The sequence below is a fragment of the Alosa pseudoharengus genome, unplaced genomic scaffold (assembly GCF_046254945.1).
Source record: "Alosa pseudoharengus isolate Yale_2024_CS ecotype anadromous, Long Island Sound unplaced genomic scaffold, YU_APseudo_1.1 YU_APseudo_1.1_scf_24, whole genome shotgun sequence".
Classification (NCBI taxonomy): Eukaryota; Metazoa; Chordata; class Actinopteri; order Clupeiformes; family Clupeidae; genus Alosa; species Alosa pseudoharengus.
The window spans coordinates 28,196,469-28,213,051 of record NW_027468689.1 but is presented as its reverse complement, the minus strand read 5'-3'; the positions used below and the strand labels follow the sequence as shown (position 1 = coordinate 28,213,051).

Below are 16,583 nucleotides of genomic sequence, written 5' to 3'. Positions count from 1 at the left end.
TTGTGTGTGGACGCACATGTGCATGTGTGCGTGTTTGTGTATGTCTGTGTGTGTGTCCATATATGCATGCATCTTAGGGTAGTAATGCATCTTTTGATTTTGGTGATGAACTACCAGTCTGCTGTGTTTAGCAGTACAGTACATGATCCCAGGAACAGTATACTAAACGTGCTAACCTCAATAATCATAACAAACACTGTCCCCGAACTTATTCGTAACTTATATGTGTGTGTGTGTATGAGTGTGTGTGTTTTGCGTGTGTTTGTGTGTGTGCTTATAGCATGCAGGAACTGAGGGTGTGAATACACACTTCCTCTTTCACACATTGGTGTGCGCACACACACACATGCTCACAGTGAAGTGAGTAAGCAAACACACTGGTAAGGGTCTCAGGCCAGCGTGCTGTCTGGAGAGGAGAAGTTAAAATGTAAGTTTTATCTGATCTATTCATCTCCTCAGCCTTAATCTTCTAATGTTGATGTGATGCCATTGACCTGCAAAAAGAAGGGTTTTACACTGTATAGTTTTCGTCTTAAGAATATCTTATGTTCATCTAACATGTTCAGATCTAACAATCTCTGACTTCTTGAATGTTATTGTAAAGTATAAAATAAAGGCAACATCTTAAAGGTAGGGTACACCTCTCTGGTGCGACAAAGGCATCTGCTATGAAACATTAACATAAACATGAACAAACATAAATCAAGCATCGCTTACCCTACATTAAAATGAAAGCATATTGACAATCAGGGCTGAGATATACTGTAGGGCTCAGTTATACTTGCTGTTAGACCAACACATCATTAAACATGGTGAAAACAAATGATACTGCATGTCTTTGCATCTAGTGCACGCATCATGTTACCTCGCATCAATGCACGTGACCAGCAGGTATATTCCTAGCCTAAGAAGTTCTAGGTGTCTCATATGAGGAATAGAGGTGATTTGTCTGGATAATGGGTATCTGACCTCACACCCAGGAGCCAACCTCCAGATGGGAACACAACAGTCCTGACCACAACAGTGACACAAAGTGGAGGTGAGTGAAGCCAGGGGTTTGTAGCCTCGTGAGAGAATCCTGATCTCGCGAGCTTTCAAGGTTTCACTCGCAGATCAATCTGGCAACTTTTTCGTTTAAGAGAATTTGGAGCAGTTCACCAAACGAACGTCCAATCAGCGTTGGCTTTGAGGCGGGTTGAGGTGTGACGCAATAAACAACACGACGGCATCCACAGATGAGATGAGCATAGCATAAGTTTTATTCAAATTAGTATTCCTGGGTATAAGCTGTGAAGCTTTGAATCTCAGCCATGCAGCTGGGAGGAATGAACGACACAGACATCCTCCACGGCCGATTCCAGTTCATAATGGAGGAATGTACTTTCTTCAGAAGTGTAGGGCCTAGGCTACCGTGAAAACTTGATGGGAATTGTCGATGATTAGGTTCATCTCACATACAAATGGTAAGTTAAAACATCTTAACGTTAGTTACGTTACCTAACTTAATTGTATGTTAAACGAAGGCATTAGAAGAACACTTTGTTCATCTAATAATTGGTTGATTTGGCCCGTCGATAACCATCTGATAGACAGATGGTTTATCCAATCAGCTAACCAGTATTTCCGCCCCTTCCCAAAAGTTCTTCAATGAAAAGTTCCCAGATGGATATGCGGAGCAAATCATGGAGGTATTGGAGCAAATCCATCTGGCGGAGTCAGTTTGAGGAGAACAAGAGGTCTCTTAAAACAAGACACATGTACACCATAATTATGCTGGACACTGCTATACCAGTGTGAGGTATAATGCTGGTCCTTCACATGACCTGGTCTGACACATGACATACAAGACATACACATAAGTAAGGGATAATGTATTGTCCGCCGGTAATTATCAGAAAATAAGTCCCGACAGGGAGAACAGAAACCCCACGCGAAGCCGTGAAGAGCCGTGTAATAATGGCAAAATAAAATACTCTAAAGTATGAAATGTGCACTGGCCACAAGTTAGGTGGAAGGTTAAGGTGAGGTTAAGGTGATGCGTTTCCTGTGTGCGTGTGGGTGGAAATACCAGTGAAATGGTTACTGGTGGTTGAGGAGTGCTATTCAAGGTGCTGTGGGGTGATGTCATGACCTTCCTAGCTCCATGGTGATTGTCTGTCACTAAATAGGCCAATGGGATGTTTTTAGTCGGGCAGTAGGCTAGAAAGGGCAGCTCTTCCTCCACTGAGCTGCCCTCCAAAAAGGCTGTTCAATTTGCTGTAAAGTTGGTCTAGTTTCTCTTGATAACAATGTAAATCTTTGTAAATGTCACAATAGCCACAATAGTCATTCCTGTATAATTATGTTTCGTCTGAATTTAGTCAGTAAAAACGTTAAAGGAACACTCTGGTCTAAAAACAACCAAGGGTCTATTTTTGATCGATAACAAGTATTAGTCCGACAGCCAAATGCCAAAATGTAGATGAATCTGGTTTTGTTGGTTAAAGTTTTAGTGATATCCCTTGGGCAATTCTTGATATTAAGCTTTTCTTGTCCAATGTGTTGAATAGGGCTTTAATGGTTAATACAGGACATTGCCCAAGGGATATCACTGGGCACCCTCCTAAATATTACAGAGCCATCCTAAGTCAACAAGTTTAAGCAAAAATAAATAAATAAATAAATAACCAACAAAACCAGGTCTGAACACTGTATTTTAGTACATGTTATTTGAGTTGATTTGCATATATGAGTACTCATCTTGAAATTAGAGGAATATCCTATTTTTTCATGATTTTGGCACATGTGTTCATCTGTACAAGGTGCTCTCGAGGAATCCAGTTTTGAAGCTGTTGGGATCTGGACAAGGGAGGTCATCCTGGCTGCCATTGCTGTGGTCATCACCATTTCTCTGATATACTCTCTCCTCTTTCAAATCTGCTTATTCATTGAAAACAGGTGATTTGACACCATTTTCCCTTTCCATCAAAACGCTTCATGAAAGGGCAAGTGCATTATTTATTGAAGACAAATGGGTTTGATCATAATTGTGTACATTTCCTATTTGCAGGACTGCACCACAAGAAGAAATATCACCCCAATTGGTATTTTACTTCAACTGTAATTCATGTTTATTTATATTATTATCTTAACAAAGTCTATCATTAAACCATCAGTACCCTTTATTCCATTATCATATTTATGTTGTCATAGTAGACATACCAATAAAATGATCAACATTTCAGGGTAGTTTGCATCAACACATGACAGGAGTATGGGCAACAATATGCTATAGGCAGGACCTAGTTTATAGAAAGAAGGAGAGAGTGATGAATGAGGTGAGGTGGGGAGGGATGGAGAGAGGGAATGAGGTGAGGTGGGGAGGGATGGAGAGGGATAGAGAGTGGCTACTCTATAGTGGACTCTTTATTCACTCATAGTGGGTTTAAGTACTCCAACTTTTTTGAGAATGTATGTCTAAATGTGTGGCTAGCCACATTTACATTCATGTCAGTGTTCCTGTGTAATTGTTTTTATATGGGTCCATCATGGTTTAGGCATAGGTTTGTGGGATTTCATAATATGTTGGGGTGTAATACATTTATTTTTTTATGTTGTTTGCCAGTTGACAGTTTATTATTATTATTTTCTGTTGCTACAGGTGTATTCTAGAGTGAACAACAGACAACAAAGAGGTCGTAGCTACAGGGAGACAATTAACTCTCTGTATGACACATCAACGATATCCTGGAGCCACAAAAACTGTAAACCCAATCACAACCTGGACCTCAACTATTACCCAATCTCTGAGGCATAGAGAGCAACACAGCCTACACATGCACTTTAAACGGCTCCAAACAGTTGACTTTTCTCTTTGAACACTTCTTGCGAGTCATGCATCTTTTCATATCATCTTCTTGTTATGTCATCTCTTTTCTCATTGTATTTCAGAAAAGATTAGAGACAACAGATTAAAATGCCCAATTAAACCATCCTCAAATCCTCTTGTCAGTCTCTCTGTCTGTCTGTCTGTCTGTCTGTCTCTCTCTCTCTCTCACACACTATCTCTCTCTCTCTCTCTCTCTCTGCACACTTTCATCTGTAACAAATCTCACTCTACTGAATTAAAAAGTTAGCAGCCCTGTGCTGATATATAGGGAGAGGTGAACAATATGAAGCGATGAAGGTTGGTTGTACCGGCAAGAATTTAAAACTACTTTTGACCCTGTATAAACATAACCTGCCATAACTATTGCCAATCTTGCTAAACAATTGTCCAACAGGGGGCAGTGTTTTGTAGTGACAAAGTCGAGTGACCATTCCTTTGATCATTCTTGACATAGGAGGAACCTGCCATAGGAGGCCTGTAAAGTTTTCACCAGTTTCCTGAGATTATCCCTCTGTGCTAGAAATAACCAAGTGGAAGTAAAATGTAACTAATGTAGGATTTAGCAACTAACTGCTGCCATGCGAGTGAGTTGTGAGAGAATACACTCTTCTGTTGTGATCTTGTGATAACCATGAACATATAAGGAATATATTCACCCAGTTGTACCAACCAGACATGGACAAAGGGCTACTAAGCTTATTACTGTATATATATCACAAATGACAGCATTGTCAAAATAGTGATAGCCAAGACCAAAGATGCTGCCTCAAGTAGCCCTACCAAGTTCCAAACTCCAAGTTGTATTTTTTTTAATCCTATGGTCAAAGGTGCAGGTTTGATTATTTAACTTAGACAGGTTCTATATTGATGTGTCGGATAAATCTATTCCTTGGAAGTTTGTAAAATTAAACCAGTAACCAGAAAACCAGTATTTTCTCCCTGAACACCTCTGTAAAAATGTCCAATGAACCACTAGATGAAGCAGCCAATGCAACCTGTGCTTGCGTAGATGTCTTGTAGTCCAAGGCACAGTTGATCTGTGAATGCTTTGGTCAACATTTGAATCATTAATATGGAAAACAAATGATTTATTTTGGGGTGTAATGACATTATTATGCCACTGTCCCAATGTTGGAGAGATGCAGAAATTTTCTGATTTCAAAACTGGATTAATTAAGTGTGCCTAATTGTAGGCAGATGAACACAATATACCACTGAATTCTGTAAATTCTATAAGATTCTGCTGTTTTTGGTATGAGTTGGAGTTTGTGAGTTATTCAACCCGAGGAATTGGTGTGGACTGTGGAGAGGATGCAAATAGCCTACGTAAATTTCATGTAAATTAAAAGTTAATGCCATTAGAACAAGAAGCAATTCAATCGAGACGAAATCAGTGTAAATTCGGAACCAAAATGTAAACCGCAATCAATAGTTAGGCTGATAAGCATAACAATTGTGCATTTTAAGGCTAAAGCACGAACGTTTCTACATAACTACACCCTCCACACTCCACTTCACACGCCTTTATAACGCAAAATAGTCGTGGGGACAGTTATCAGAATGGTAGTGGTGACATTCCCCAATTGCATTTGTGTTGGATTCGCATATCTTTGACCGGCGAGCTACGCCACATGCCATTTCAAAGGCCTACGCAATATAACGTAGCCTACAATAATGTAAAGTCTAAAGGGAGAGCAAGTTAGAATTTTAATTTGGTGTATTTGTGATTTTATGTTGCAAACTAACCTACAGCGCCAAACAATATAGAAGTTAATCAAGATATCTATCGTACGCGTCACAAGCAAAGGAGGAGGGTCTTCGAGGAGCTCAAATTTCCCATCACTCTTCACCTCTTCGCTTGTCCGCTTCTCTCCTCATCTATCCAGGACCGCTGTGTGGTAGACGTTGCTCTCCTCCAAGGTAGCTACTTGACTTTAGTTCAAAACGACATAGGCTACTCTCGTGTAGGCGATGACTACTGCTTAACAAAATGTTTTGTTTTGACACAGATGCTCTGCTTCGTGCCTTTACTCCTGGTTCTGTTACCATGTCACGCAGAGGTAAGAACTAAACTTCAGTGACACTTATCAACTTCAGCTTCGCATCAAGAGATGGGTCCGTACTTTTCCTCCCATTGATTCGCTAAAATGTTTGGAGAATATTAGGAAATACTTAACATTTTTTTTGTTTCAATTGCGTATTTAAAACACAGTTCTTTGCTTAAGGACGGTTTTATAATGTAGGCTATTAGCACGAACGCTAAAAAATGTTAAAATGAAAATGTTGCACATAGCCTAGGCTACTGTAACGTACAGTAGGCCTAACGAACTTTGAAACCTGTCAACTAACTCTCATTTTACTTCACATCAACAGTAGGCTATGTTCTATGAGTAATATCTGGCACTCCTGTAAGTAGGCTACCAGATCTTATATCCCACACATTATTTCATTGCAGTTTTTAGAGAAGTCCCTTTTCTATACTTCTGTTGCTGTTGTGTGAATTTGCTCTCTCTCTCTCTCTCTCTCTCTCTCTCTCTCTCTCCCTCTGTGTGTGTGTATGTGAGCTGTACGTATATCACATACAGTGAGTATACACTCACTGTATGTGAGTGTGTGTGGTAATGAAGTGGTTGTGTGGCTAGTTGAGTCACTAGCCTGCTGACACCAACCTCCGACAGCAATGTCACAGGCAACTAGAAAATTCACACATACACACTGAAACACCTGGACTGCATCATTACAGGGCAAACTCAACTGTGTGTGTGTGTGTGTGTGTGTGTGTGTGTTAGTCAGTCCAATCATTTGAACAGATGGCGACAGCCCTCTCTGGGTTTTTGGCAGCTCTCAGGTGTTGACAAACAGATTCGTGAGACAGATGTGAGTGCCTTTTCACCAGAAGCTGTTTCGAAACCAGCCACATCACGTCTGAAAATGTGTGTGCGTGTGTGAGTATGTGGCAGAGGCTTAGTCAGGCCAATGACATGCTAGTCTTGCGTGCAGTGTTCCTCTGCTCTTCAACTCTAGTTCTCAGCTATTCCTCTGACTGCTCTCTTGTGCCCAGTGCAGCCCTAGTTGATTTGAGCCAGAGGGGAGGAGAGAGATGACAAATGTGTGTGTTGTCTGGTGGGTGTCCCTCTGCTCTCTAATCCAGACATCTGTTTGCCATTACTCTAGCATTTATATCCCAGAGGACAGTGTGTGTGTGTGTGTGTGTGTGTGTGTGTGTGTGTGTGTTTGTGTATGCACGCACATATGTGTGTGTGTGTGTTTGTATCTATGTGTGTGTATACATATCCATCTGTGTTTGTGTGTGTTTATATATCCATCTGTGTTTGTGAGTGTGTGCTGCTGTGTGTCTGTGTGAACTGTAAGTGTGAGTGTGAGTAAGGAGATAAGGATTGTGTGGGTGTTTGTTTATGTGCAGTGTACTTAAGACACAGTATGGATTTGGGACAGTAACGTAAGGTGAGGTTTGAAGCTTTCATAGGGTGACAGGCCCCTTAACCTGCAAATTATTCTGACTTCACCTGCCTTCTCACTCTGGCCTTCTCTAGAGTCTTGAATAGAAAAGGAAGTGGTGCTCTCGGTCCACATCAGCCAAGGAATTTATATTTGTTTTTTGTTATCAACATTTTTATTAGAAAAGATTGAAATTTTACATTTACAGTCACATTTTACATTGAACATTCACATCACAAACTACAGTAGGACACTCCACACATAGCTCATGAGAGAGAAAAGTGAGATAGTGAAGGAGGCAAAAGATAGTAGTTACAATGTCAATATTAGCTAGTAAGTAAAAAGCATTCCCCAGAAAAAAAAAAAAAAAGTCTACATTCAGCAAAGAATATTCTGTTTCACAAGGTGGTCTTGGATGAACAGGGTAATCCACGTCCATGTCTGGATGGTTGTTGGCTTGGCCTTGTTGAGGTGTGCAATTGTAAAGGCATTTATATTTGTGAGCTTTTTCCAGTGGTAATAGTCCAGTATGTGAACACACAAGTGTCAGTCTGAATTAATACTGTATCCAGGATGAGCAGCTGGATGCAGATAGCTCAGGCAGTCCAGCTGGGGCAGCTCTACACCAGAGGCAGCGAGGACAAGACCTGGGCCCCCTCATGCTGGCGCTCACTGTGGTAGAACATGTGGAAAAGACTAAATGGAAGAAACAGACACACACACACACACACACACAAACAGAATCACACGTACATGCACACACACAAACAAACATGCACACACATGCACTGATAATTACCAAGTGTGACTGGGTACTACTCCAGTCAGTCATTAGATGTGAGTCTGGCGTGCAGGCATGTAGTTAGATCAGCATGTTCACCCAGAGGCAACTCTAGTGCTCTAGTGTTCATTTGTGAATGTGCTTTGAATCCAAGTTGAATCCAAGACATTTTCAGGGATAAAAGATAGACCACTGATGTACCTTTTCATCCTTGCAATGGTGTGCATGTCCTGATTGTGCAGTGGTATGTATGTCCAGTTTGTGTTTTCATGCACATTCGTGTGTGTGTGTGTGTGTGTGTGTGTGTGTGTGTGTCTGTAAAGAGACTTGAGGACCGTATGTATGTCTTATGGGTATGCAGTGGCATGTATGACCATTGACCAGGATGTGTGTGTATGTGTGGGGGGGTGGTGATGGCAGCAGCTGGTCTCAGGCGGACAGAAGAGTAGGAGGGTGATGGGGCAGTGGCAGCGGTGGGGGTTGTGGTGCCTTAGGCCTTCTTCAGCCTTGAGGAATACAATGGAGACTGAGTGGAGACCACCTGCCCCTAACCATGAGGGAGTGTTAAGGGTGGTCATCTCTCAAGGGACAAGCACACACACATACGTATGTACACACACACACACACACACACACACAAACACACATGTTCAGACTTTGTCAGCTGTCATCTGTCACAGTATGACACTATGCTTGTTGACCTACTCAGTGTGTGTGTATGTATGTGTGTGTGTGTACGTATGTGTGTGTGCATGTGTGTGTGTGTGCGTGTGTGCGTGTGTGCATGTGTTTGTCAGGTGTTACCCTGCACCTTAGCACACCGGGGGTAGGACACACACACACTTCCAAAGAGAGTTGCTACTACATTCCTGCCATTCCTCCAACAGGGTCAGCAGACATGGTGTTGGTCAGCAGTCTGCTAGAGTCACACACACACACACACACACACACACACACAAACACACACACACACACACACACACACACACACACACACACATACACACATACACACACACACACACACACACACACACACACACACACACATACAGTCTGTACTTATTAGCACTCGCTGACCTGTGAAGGTGTGTGTATGTGAGAGAGAGAGAAAGAGAGAGAGTTTGTGGCAGTTATAAGCAGTCAGAAGTTTCCACTTAGACATTAATTGTGATGTTTTTAAAAGAGGTGCATTTGCTTTGAACTTACCGGTAGTTTCATCAAAGCGATTTACAATGTAGTCTTAGAACTGGATTTCTGTCTGAAGCCATGTGCTCACTGAGTGTGTGTATATATGTGTATGTGTATATATATATATATATATATATATATGTGTGTGTGTGTGTGTGTGTGTGTGTGTGTGTGTGTGTGTGTGTGTGTGTGTTTGTGTTTTGGGTATTGCTAGTCTGGGTGCACATGATGTCATGCACACAGAGAGAGAAAGAAATAAGCAGTAGCAGCAGAAGGAGAAGCCCTACTTGTTGTTACTAGTGCGCTGTAGTTGGACAGTTGGCTATTGAAAGGTGCACTGCACCCACGAGGTCCTGGCATATTCTCACATTCCAGACAAATCCCTGCAGGGAATGTTTACTTTCTCTCTCACATTTTCCATCTGTCTCTAATCTTCCTCTCACACCCTACATTTCCTTTACTCACTCACACACATTCCCCCTCTCCATCTTTCTCTGCCTCTTTCCTGCCATCTTCCCTCTGCTCTGGAGAGAGTCGTTGGATGTGTGTGTGTGTGTGTGTGTGTGTGTGTACCTGAGCGATGTCTTTTTTGAATGTGTTTTTTCCATGTCAGCCCTTCTCAGAGCTACAGTCATAATTCATCACCTCTGGTGAAGGAATTCAGAAACGGACAGAAGTTAATAATAGGGCTGTCACTTTTGTGAAAAAATCATGTTCGATTTTTGAGACATAAGTGTTCATTGAATCGATTGTAAAAACGATTTTTTATGTCTAAAGACGTTTCCATTTTCAACGGCAAATATAGTCCAATCCACAAACAACTAACAGGCATTAGGACGAATGTAAAGAGGGCGCTTGTAGACGCAAGCCAGCAATATTTCTGATGATTTATTGGCGTGAAGTTTCGTGCCTGCAGTACTGCTGCAGGCTTCAACGTACCTGTGTCTGTGTTTACGATTAGAAATGTCAAACAAATTTCGCCTACGTAGAACTCGATTGCACAGTTTGCATAGCCTACCGCTTTGTTCTTCTCCATAGTTTGATATACCAAAAATCCGAAGTAGGCCTACTTCCACATCGAACTCAAGTTATTAGGGCCTATCACTTGTCTCTCTCATGTCGCACAGGTTGATTGCGTTGTCCTCCATTTTTTGGCAAAACACAAGCAGCACAGCAGCTGATTGAAACACCTTTTTCCGGTGCGTAACATTGGTGGGAATTTTCTTTTTAGCTTTCGCAATGCTTACTGCACTTCGGAATTCTTTTATATTCTTATATTCTTGTTTGTGAATTTTGTTACATCTATCCTTTTTAACATTTTTACACACACACACACACACACACACACACACACACACACACACACACACACACACACACACACACACACACACACACACACACACACACAGAGCAAACTTGATAGATCTGTGGAACACTGATTCTGCTACTCCCAGGAATGTGGCCCATCAGTGGTGAGGGGTGAGAGGTGGGAGGTGAAGGGTCGGGGGTCAGGGGTGAGGACAGATGGCAGCACGTCCGTCTCTGAACCAGCTGCCGCAGGTGCAGACATGCTGTCTGCTCCACCCCGCTGAACATGTGGTCAAACAGGATGACCACTGGGTCAGACAGGAAATCAGCTGACTGACTATTCAGTCATTTTACTGAGAAGGATACTGTATCAGGATCAAGTGGAAGTGTATCAGGATCATACATGTTTTTCTATATTAATTTCCATATTAATACTATATAATAATGTGGGTTGGACAACACAGTTAAGTGATACTTTTATGGTAATGAAAGGTTTACTTTGTTGTTTGTGTGTGTTACCATAGCAACGTGGATCTACCCAGACTGGCCTCTCATCCTCTTTTCCAGGACTGTTTTATGAGTCTTTTAAGCTTTTACAACAATGACAAAACCCCAGAGGCCAGGTGTACACATTCCTATTTGTGATTCAGCTGGGTGGGCATCTCGTAAAAAAAAATAAAAAGGGGAATCAGGGAACGAGGGAGAGAGGACAGAGGTGTAAAAGACTGGAGAAAGAGGAAAAGAGCATGGGAGTGTGTGTGTGTGTGTGTCGGGGCGGAGGGATCCTGACGTTTACTTTTTTTAAAGGGTACCACAGATTTTGTTGGTGGCCATCTGTGTCTCTGTTTCTGTCAGCATGTGTTTGTTTCTATGCAGTATTGTGTGTGTGTGTGTGTGTGTCTGAGTGTGTCTGTGTGTTTGTGTGTGAGGAGCCAGTGTCTGAGGGCATGTGTTGTATATTGTTATGCTAAGTGGGGCTGGCAGGAGGCTTTTACTGAAGGTGAAAGGTGAAGAGTTTGCCCCCATCTGGGAGACAGCGGTGCAGTCTGGTGTGCGCCTCTGTGCGTGTGTGTGGGGTGAAGGGGTGTGAGGGTCTTTGTGCGTGAAAGAGGATTCAGTCTGGACAGGAAACAAAAGATAAGCACACTTTTACTTTAAGCAAGAGTCACTGTGTGTGTAAGTGTGTGTGTGTGTGCGTGTGTGGGTGGGTGTTAGGATTCAAATTTGATAGAAGAACCATGTATGAGGTAGTGAGCCAAGCCTTCTGTCTGTCCATGTTTATATATTATTGCATTACATTGTGATACAAATCCAGCAAGGTTCCCACAGTCTTACTGTGAGACAGAGTTCATCTGTCTGCTAATCTGAAGTGTTCCAGAAGCTTAAGTGCTTGTGAGACTTGGTTTGTGAGAGTGGTTCAGCCACTGAAAATGGATTGGTTCAAGATGCCTCCTCACTGAAGCACATAAAATATGTGTGTAGCCTAGGTTTTATGAGTTGATTTGGATTTGAGATTAAATGTTTTACAACCGAAAATGGTAAAAGGTGATAAAGCTAAGACTTAAGGAATGTTCCTGTTGCCCCATATGTGTTCTGTCTCATATGGTTTCTCAACTGAACTTTGTGGAGTTAGCGCCCTCTATTGGCAACCCTATTTAGAAAATACAGTGTACACAAATGAGGTCTACTGTATGTGTCTGTAATGTGACTGTGTTACGCTGCAATTACTGGAACTCTGTTTTACACCTCTGATATGCCATTTTTGTTTGGGTTTTGGCAGGAAGTGTGGAAGAAATCACAGGTGTGCGCAAATGTGTTCTGTGGTGCTGGAAGGGAGTGTGCCGTCACAGAGAAGGGCGAACCAACCTGTCTGTGTGTTGAGGTAAGGCAGACACACACACACACACACACAGAGAGAGAGAAATACTCAAGATCCAAGGACTCATTTGGTTACAATATTAACACACACATTGATGTATGTATATGGGTATGTAGTACTATATGTTGCGTTCACTGTATGTATGGTCTTTCTGCAGTTTTGTAAGCCCAACAAGCGCACAGTGTGTGGCAGTAACGGGAAGACATATCGCAACCACTGTGAGCTGCACAGAGACGCCTGCCTGACCGGAGTCAAGGTGCATGTGGCCCATGATGGACACTGTGAGGGTGAGCCTGCAGTATGCTCATGCACATGCTGTACACTTACTTGGTCTACTCACATGCACACACACACACACACACACACACACACACACACACACACACACACAGAAATATTCCAACTCATAAACAGGAGCAAAGAATATTGTGTAATATTACTATATTATATAGCTATACGTTTAAATGGCCTGCTTCTCATTGTTCCAGAGCGAAAGACAGACAAGCCCGCTACAAGCCCCAGTAAGTCTTACTTATACTAGTTCAACCCCAGCCTGTGTTTATGGTCATGTTAAACTGTCTTGTCCTGACCTCTGGTTTCCTGTGATGTGTGCGCAGTTGTGTGTTACCTTGCCGACCGCAACCAGCTGCGCAGCCGTGTGATGGAGTGGCTTCAGGCAGAGGTGGTCCCTGATGGCTGGTTCTCCAAAGGCTCCAACTTCTCAGATGTCCTGCTCAAGTACTTTGAGGTGTGTGTGTGTGTGTGTGTGTGTGTGTGTGTGTGTGTGTGTGTGTGTGTGTGGTGGCCAGGCTGACCTCTTCTCTCTCTGGCCCTGGCTGGGACTCCCCCCTTGCAGAACTACGATAACGGAGACTCAAAGCTGGATTCCACTGAGTTCCTCAATTTCATCCAGCACAACGAGACGGCCGTCAACATCACCTCCTACAACAACGAGGAGAACAACCGCTTGCTCAGGTCAGTTTGAAGTGAACAGGCACACACATAATCATATTCAATATACTAAAGTCTTTCAGTTGTGTCTATGAGTCTATGAACACTCATCTACAAGCACAAATGTAACACATGCCTTTGTCAAGCCTTATGTGGGTTTCTGCTATGGTGTGTGTGTGTGTGTGTGTGTGTACAGGAGCCTGTGTGTGGATGCTCTCATTGAGCTTTCAGATGAGAATGCAGACTGGAAGTTGAGCTTCAATGAGTTCCTGAACTGCCTTAAACCAGACTTCAACCCTCCAGAGAGAAGTAAGACTTTTATATGTGTTTGTCACACATGCATGCACACACATGCTCATGTACACACACAGCACATGCATACACATATGCATGCAGATACATACCAACAATAATGAGTCTACACATAATATGCACATACAGTGTCTAGTTACTCCTTTGTCTAATCAGTCATACCTCATGTGACGGCCTCTATCTCTTTCTAGAATGTGCTCTTGAGGATGAGACATTTGAAGATGGTGCTGAGACGCAGGTGGAATGCAATCGGTGCATCTGTGCATGTGGCAACTGGGTCTGCACAGCGGTGACCTGCGAGAGTAAGTCGACCTGCATCAGCCTCTCCTGCCTCAGGCCCGGTGCGCCTCCACCGGCCAGGATACACTGAACACGCAACCAACGTGTAACGTTCCTGGAGCGTATGCTGCCACAGTGCGCGTTCACTAGTCTATTATCAATGGAATTGGCTAGAAATGATCAGAAGATGACCAGGCGTGTATGCACTGTGGATTGTGGTCATTCAGAAAAAAATAGACCAGCCTCCAATTTTTTGCATGGAACATGCACTCCGCAAACGCTCCACTACCGTTTCATGTTCAGTGTAGCCCGGCCGTAAGTTATTGTGTGAGTTTGTGTGCTATTGGGCCCTTCTTGACACCATCCATCTGTGTGTTCACTGTGCACAGCAGGCCCAGATGCACTCCCTGCACTCCCTATGGAGGAGGCTGAGGGGATAGACCAGGAGATGACCGAAGAGGAGTGGACCAGGAGAGTGGCGGAGCTGAACAAACTTCAGGTGAGTGAGGAGAGGACACAGACGCCCACCAGAAGCACCAGGCCATGGGCTATCAGGATACAGAAATAATGTGGGATGTGGAATTCCCTGTTAGAGCCTTACAGGGAAGCTACACCAGGAGAGTAACTGAACCGTTCCATTCGTAAAAAAACATTTCGCTCCACATGTAAAAAAACATGTTAGAAGACTGGTCTATTTTTCTCGAACTTACGTGCCGTTATCACGTCTGGTGTAGCTACTTCCATTGATTGTAGTGGAAGCTAATTGTTGCAGCAGACGCAACGTGAACGGAACGCTCCAGTTACGTGCCTGGTGTAGCTTCCCTGTTACACTAAAGAGAAAGAATGCTATTCCAGTGCTCCTAATGGCTGACTATTCTTCGATTCAATCTGGACATTTCAGGACCCTAATTAATGTCCTATTCTCTATCTGCCTCCTTAACTGCCCTCCCCAGGAAACAGTGGAGACCATGAAAGTGAGCACTAAAGACATTGTGTGAGGAAAAGAGGGATGAATAGCAGTGAAAGAGCAGAAAGAACAGCAAGAGGAAAATGTGCAGGGTGGCTCTTGGCCATTCTTGTATGACGGTCTGGAGGAGGACCAGTGGGTGCAGAGACAAAGAGGAATATTTAATTGGTTATCGGTTATTTTTATAATATTTTAATTATTTTTCATGTGTACTATTACTATTGTTTTGTATTTTTTGCATTGCTGTCTTATTATTATTATTATTATTATTATTATTATTACTATCTTATACTTTCATGTAAAGGGAGTATGCCACATCATTGCAAATCAGTTGATAGATTAGCTATTTGATGTTTATTTCTTTTTTCAAATATTGCTTTACTCGAAGACAGGCAAGAGCAATTGAACTGTGGTCAGACCGACTGGTTTGACATCAGACACAGTAAGGGCCGTCCTAGGAGGAAAACAGATTGTGGGCTTATCGGACGGCGCAGACCTCTGGCTACTACTATCTATTAGATAGTCAGTCTGCACTTCAGAGCACCAATGTATTAGTAAACGAGTGGGAGGTCTGATGGGGTCTTAGGGGTCACTGAGGAGTGGCCAATGCTAGGCATATCGGTACTGAGTGTCATCTGATATAAAGGGTGGTGTATGACAGAACAGATCCACCATGTCTGATGCCATAGGCTCAGTATAATGTATGGTATGATAAAACTCCACTAGGAGTTCATCCAGTGACATCAATGTCATACTGTTGTTACATCGCTTCATTTTTATTAAATGCATGGGATGGGCGTGGTGGCAGTCTCTCTGTCTCGCATCATGGCCAAAGAAGAAGCACTGTTAGTGCCAATATGAATTGCCCATTGAGTTTAACTCAGTTGGATTTAACATGACTATCTGATCTTCTGAGGGCTTTACATCCTAAAGGGGAACACTGACTGTTGTCACTGTAACTTATTAAGTCATTGCACAACTACTGAATATGCTTGAACACAAACATACACTATGTACAGTGCCAAACATCCATTTAGGGACATGGAGATAATGTAACATTAGTTAGTGTACTACTCAACTTTAGGCTACTGTTACTCAGCCAATAAACCATTTTATAACCCAGTGTCCAATATTGTGACAGTGCATTTTATGTGTTGTAACAGTACTTTTACCATGTTATTAACAATTTTGTATTAACCACTGACGTAAAATCATCTCAGTAATGCTCAGTTCAGCACTTTTTGAGGAGTTTCTATTGGTCCAGTTTTTCAGTAACCAGCTACATGCAAGTATATATTCAATGAAGCAGCAGTTGTTTAAGCCAGTAACAAAAAATACATAAAATAGTTTTTTGAGTGCTCAGTTTGTTATATGTGTGTGCGTGTGTTAGAATTAAAGTTGACTGGTTGACTGGTGCTTTATCCGAAGCGAAAGGATTCACAACAACCGGTTGTCAGGTGATGACGTCACTGTGGCTCCACCACACCCTGCACGTGTGATTGTGAGTGTGCGTGTGTGTTTGCCTTACATCAACACACAGACAGGTTGGTTCATTGTGACAGCACACTCTCTTCCAGCACCATAG

At 42.6% G+C, this 16,583-nt stretch overlaps 1 protein-coding gene and 1 long non-coding RNA gene across 4 annotated transcripts; both read left to right on the top strand.

The window, feature by feature from the left end:
* The first annotated feature begins 339 nt into the window (after positions 1-339).
* On the top strand, positions 340-3,971 carry LOC143142044 (uncharacterized). 2 transcript variants are annotated; one of them, XR_012990865.1, is made up of 5 exons: positions 340-427; positions 981-1,039; positions 2,802-2,937; positions 3,050-3,083; positions 3,641-3,971. It is a non-coding gene; the product is annotated as an uncharacterized LOC143142044 (long non-coding RNA). The 2 variants fall into 2 exon arrangements; XR_012990866.1 differs by having other exon boundaries at positions 363-427; positions 849-1,039.
* Positions 3,972-5,713: 1,742 nt separating this feature from the next.
* Positions 5,714-16,123, top strand: LOC143142043 (follistatin-related protein 1-like). Of its 2 annotated transcripts, none has more exons than XM_076302731.1 (11): positions 5,714-5,788; positions 5,878-5,928; positions 12,391-12,492; positions 12,647-12,776; positions 12,978-13,010; positions 13,107-13,237; positions 13,346-13,464; positions 13,637-13,749; positions 13,944-14,054; positions 14,424-14,530; positions 14,985-16,123. In XM_076302731.1, exons 2-11 carry the CDS (start codon positions 5,878-5,880, stop codon positions 15,027-15,029), a joined length of 942 nt encoding a protein of 313 aa, XP_076158846.1. In that variant the 5' UTR covers positions 5,714-5,788; the 3' UTR covers positions 15,030-16,123. The 2 variants fall into 2 exon arrangements, with proteins under 2 accessions (XP_076158846.1, XP_076158845.1); XM_076302730.1 differs by having other exon boundaries at positions 14,421-14,530.
* Positions 16,124-16,583: the final 460 nt, after the last annotated feature.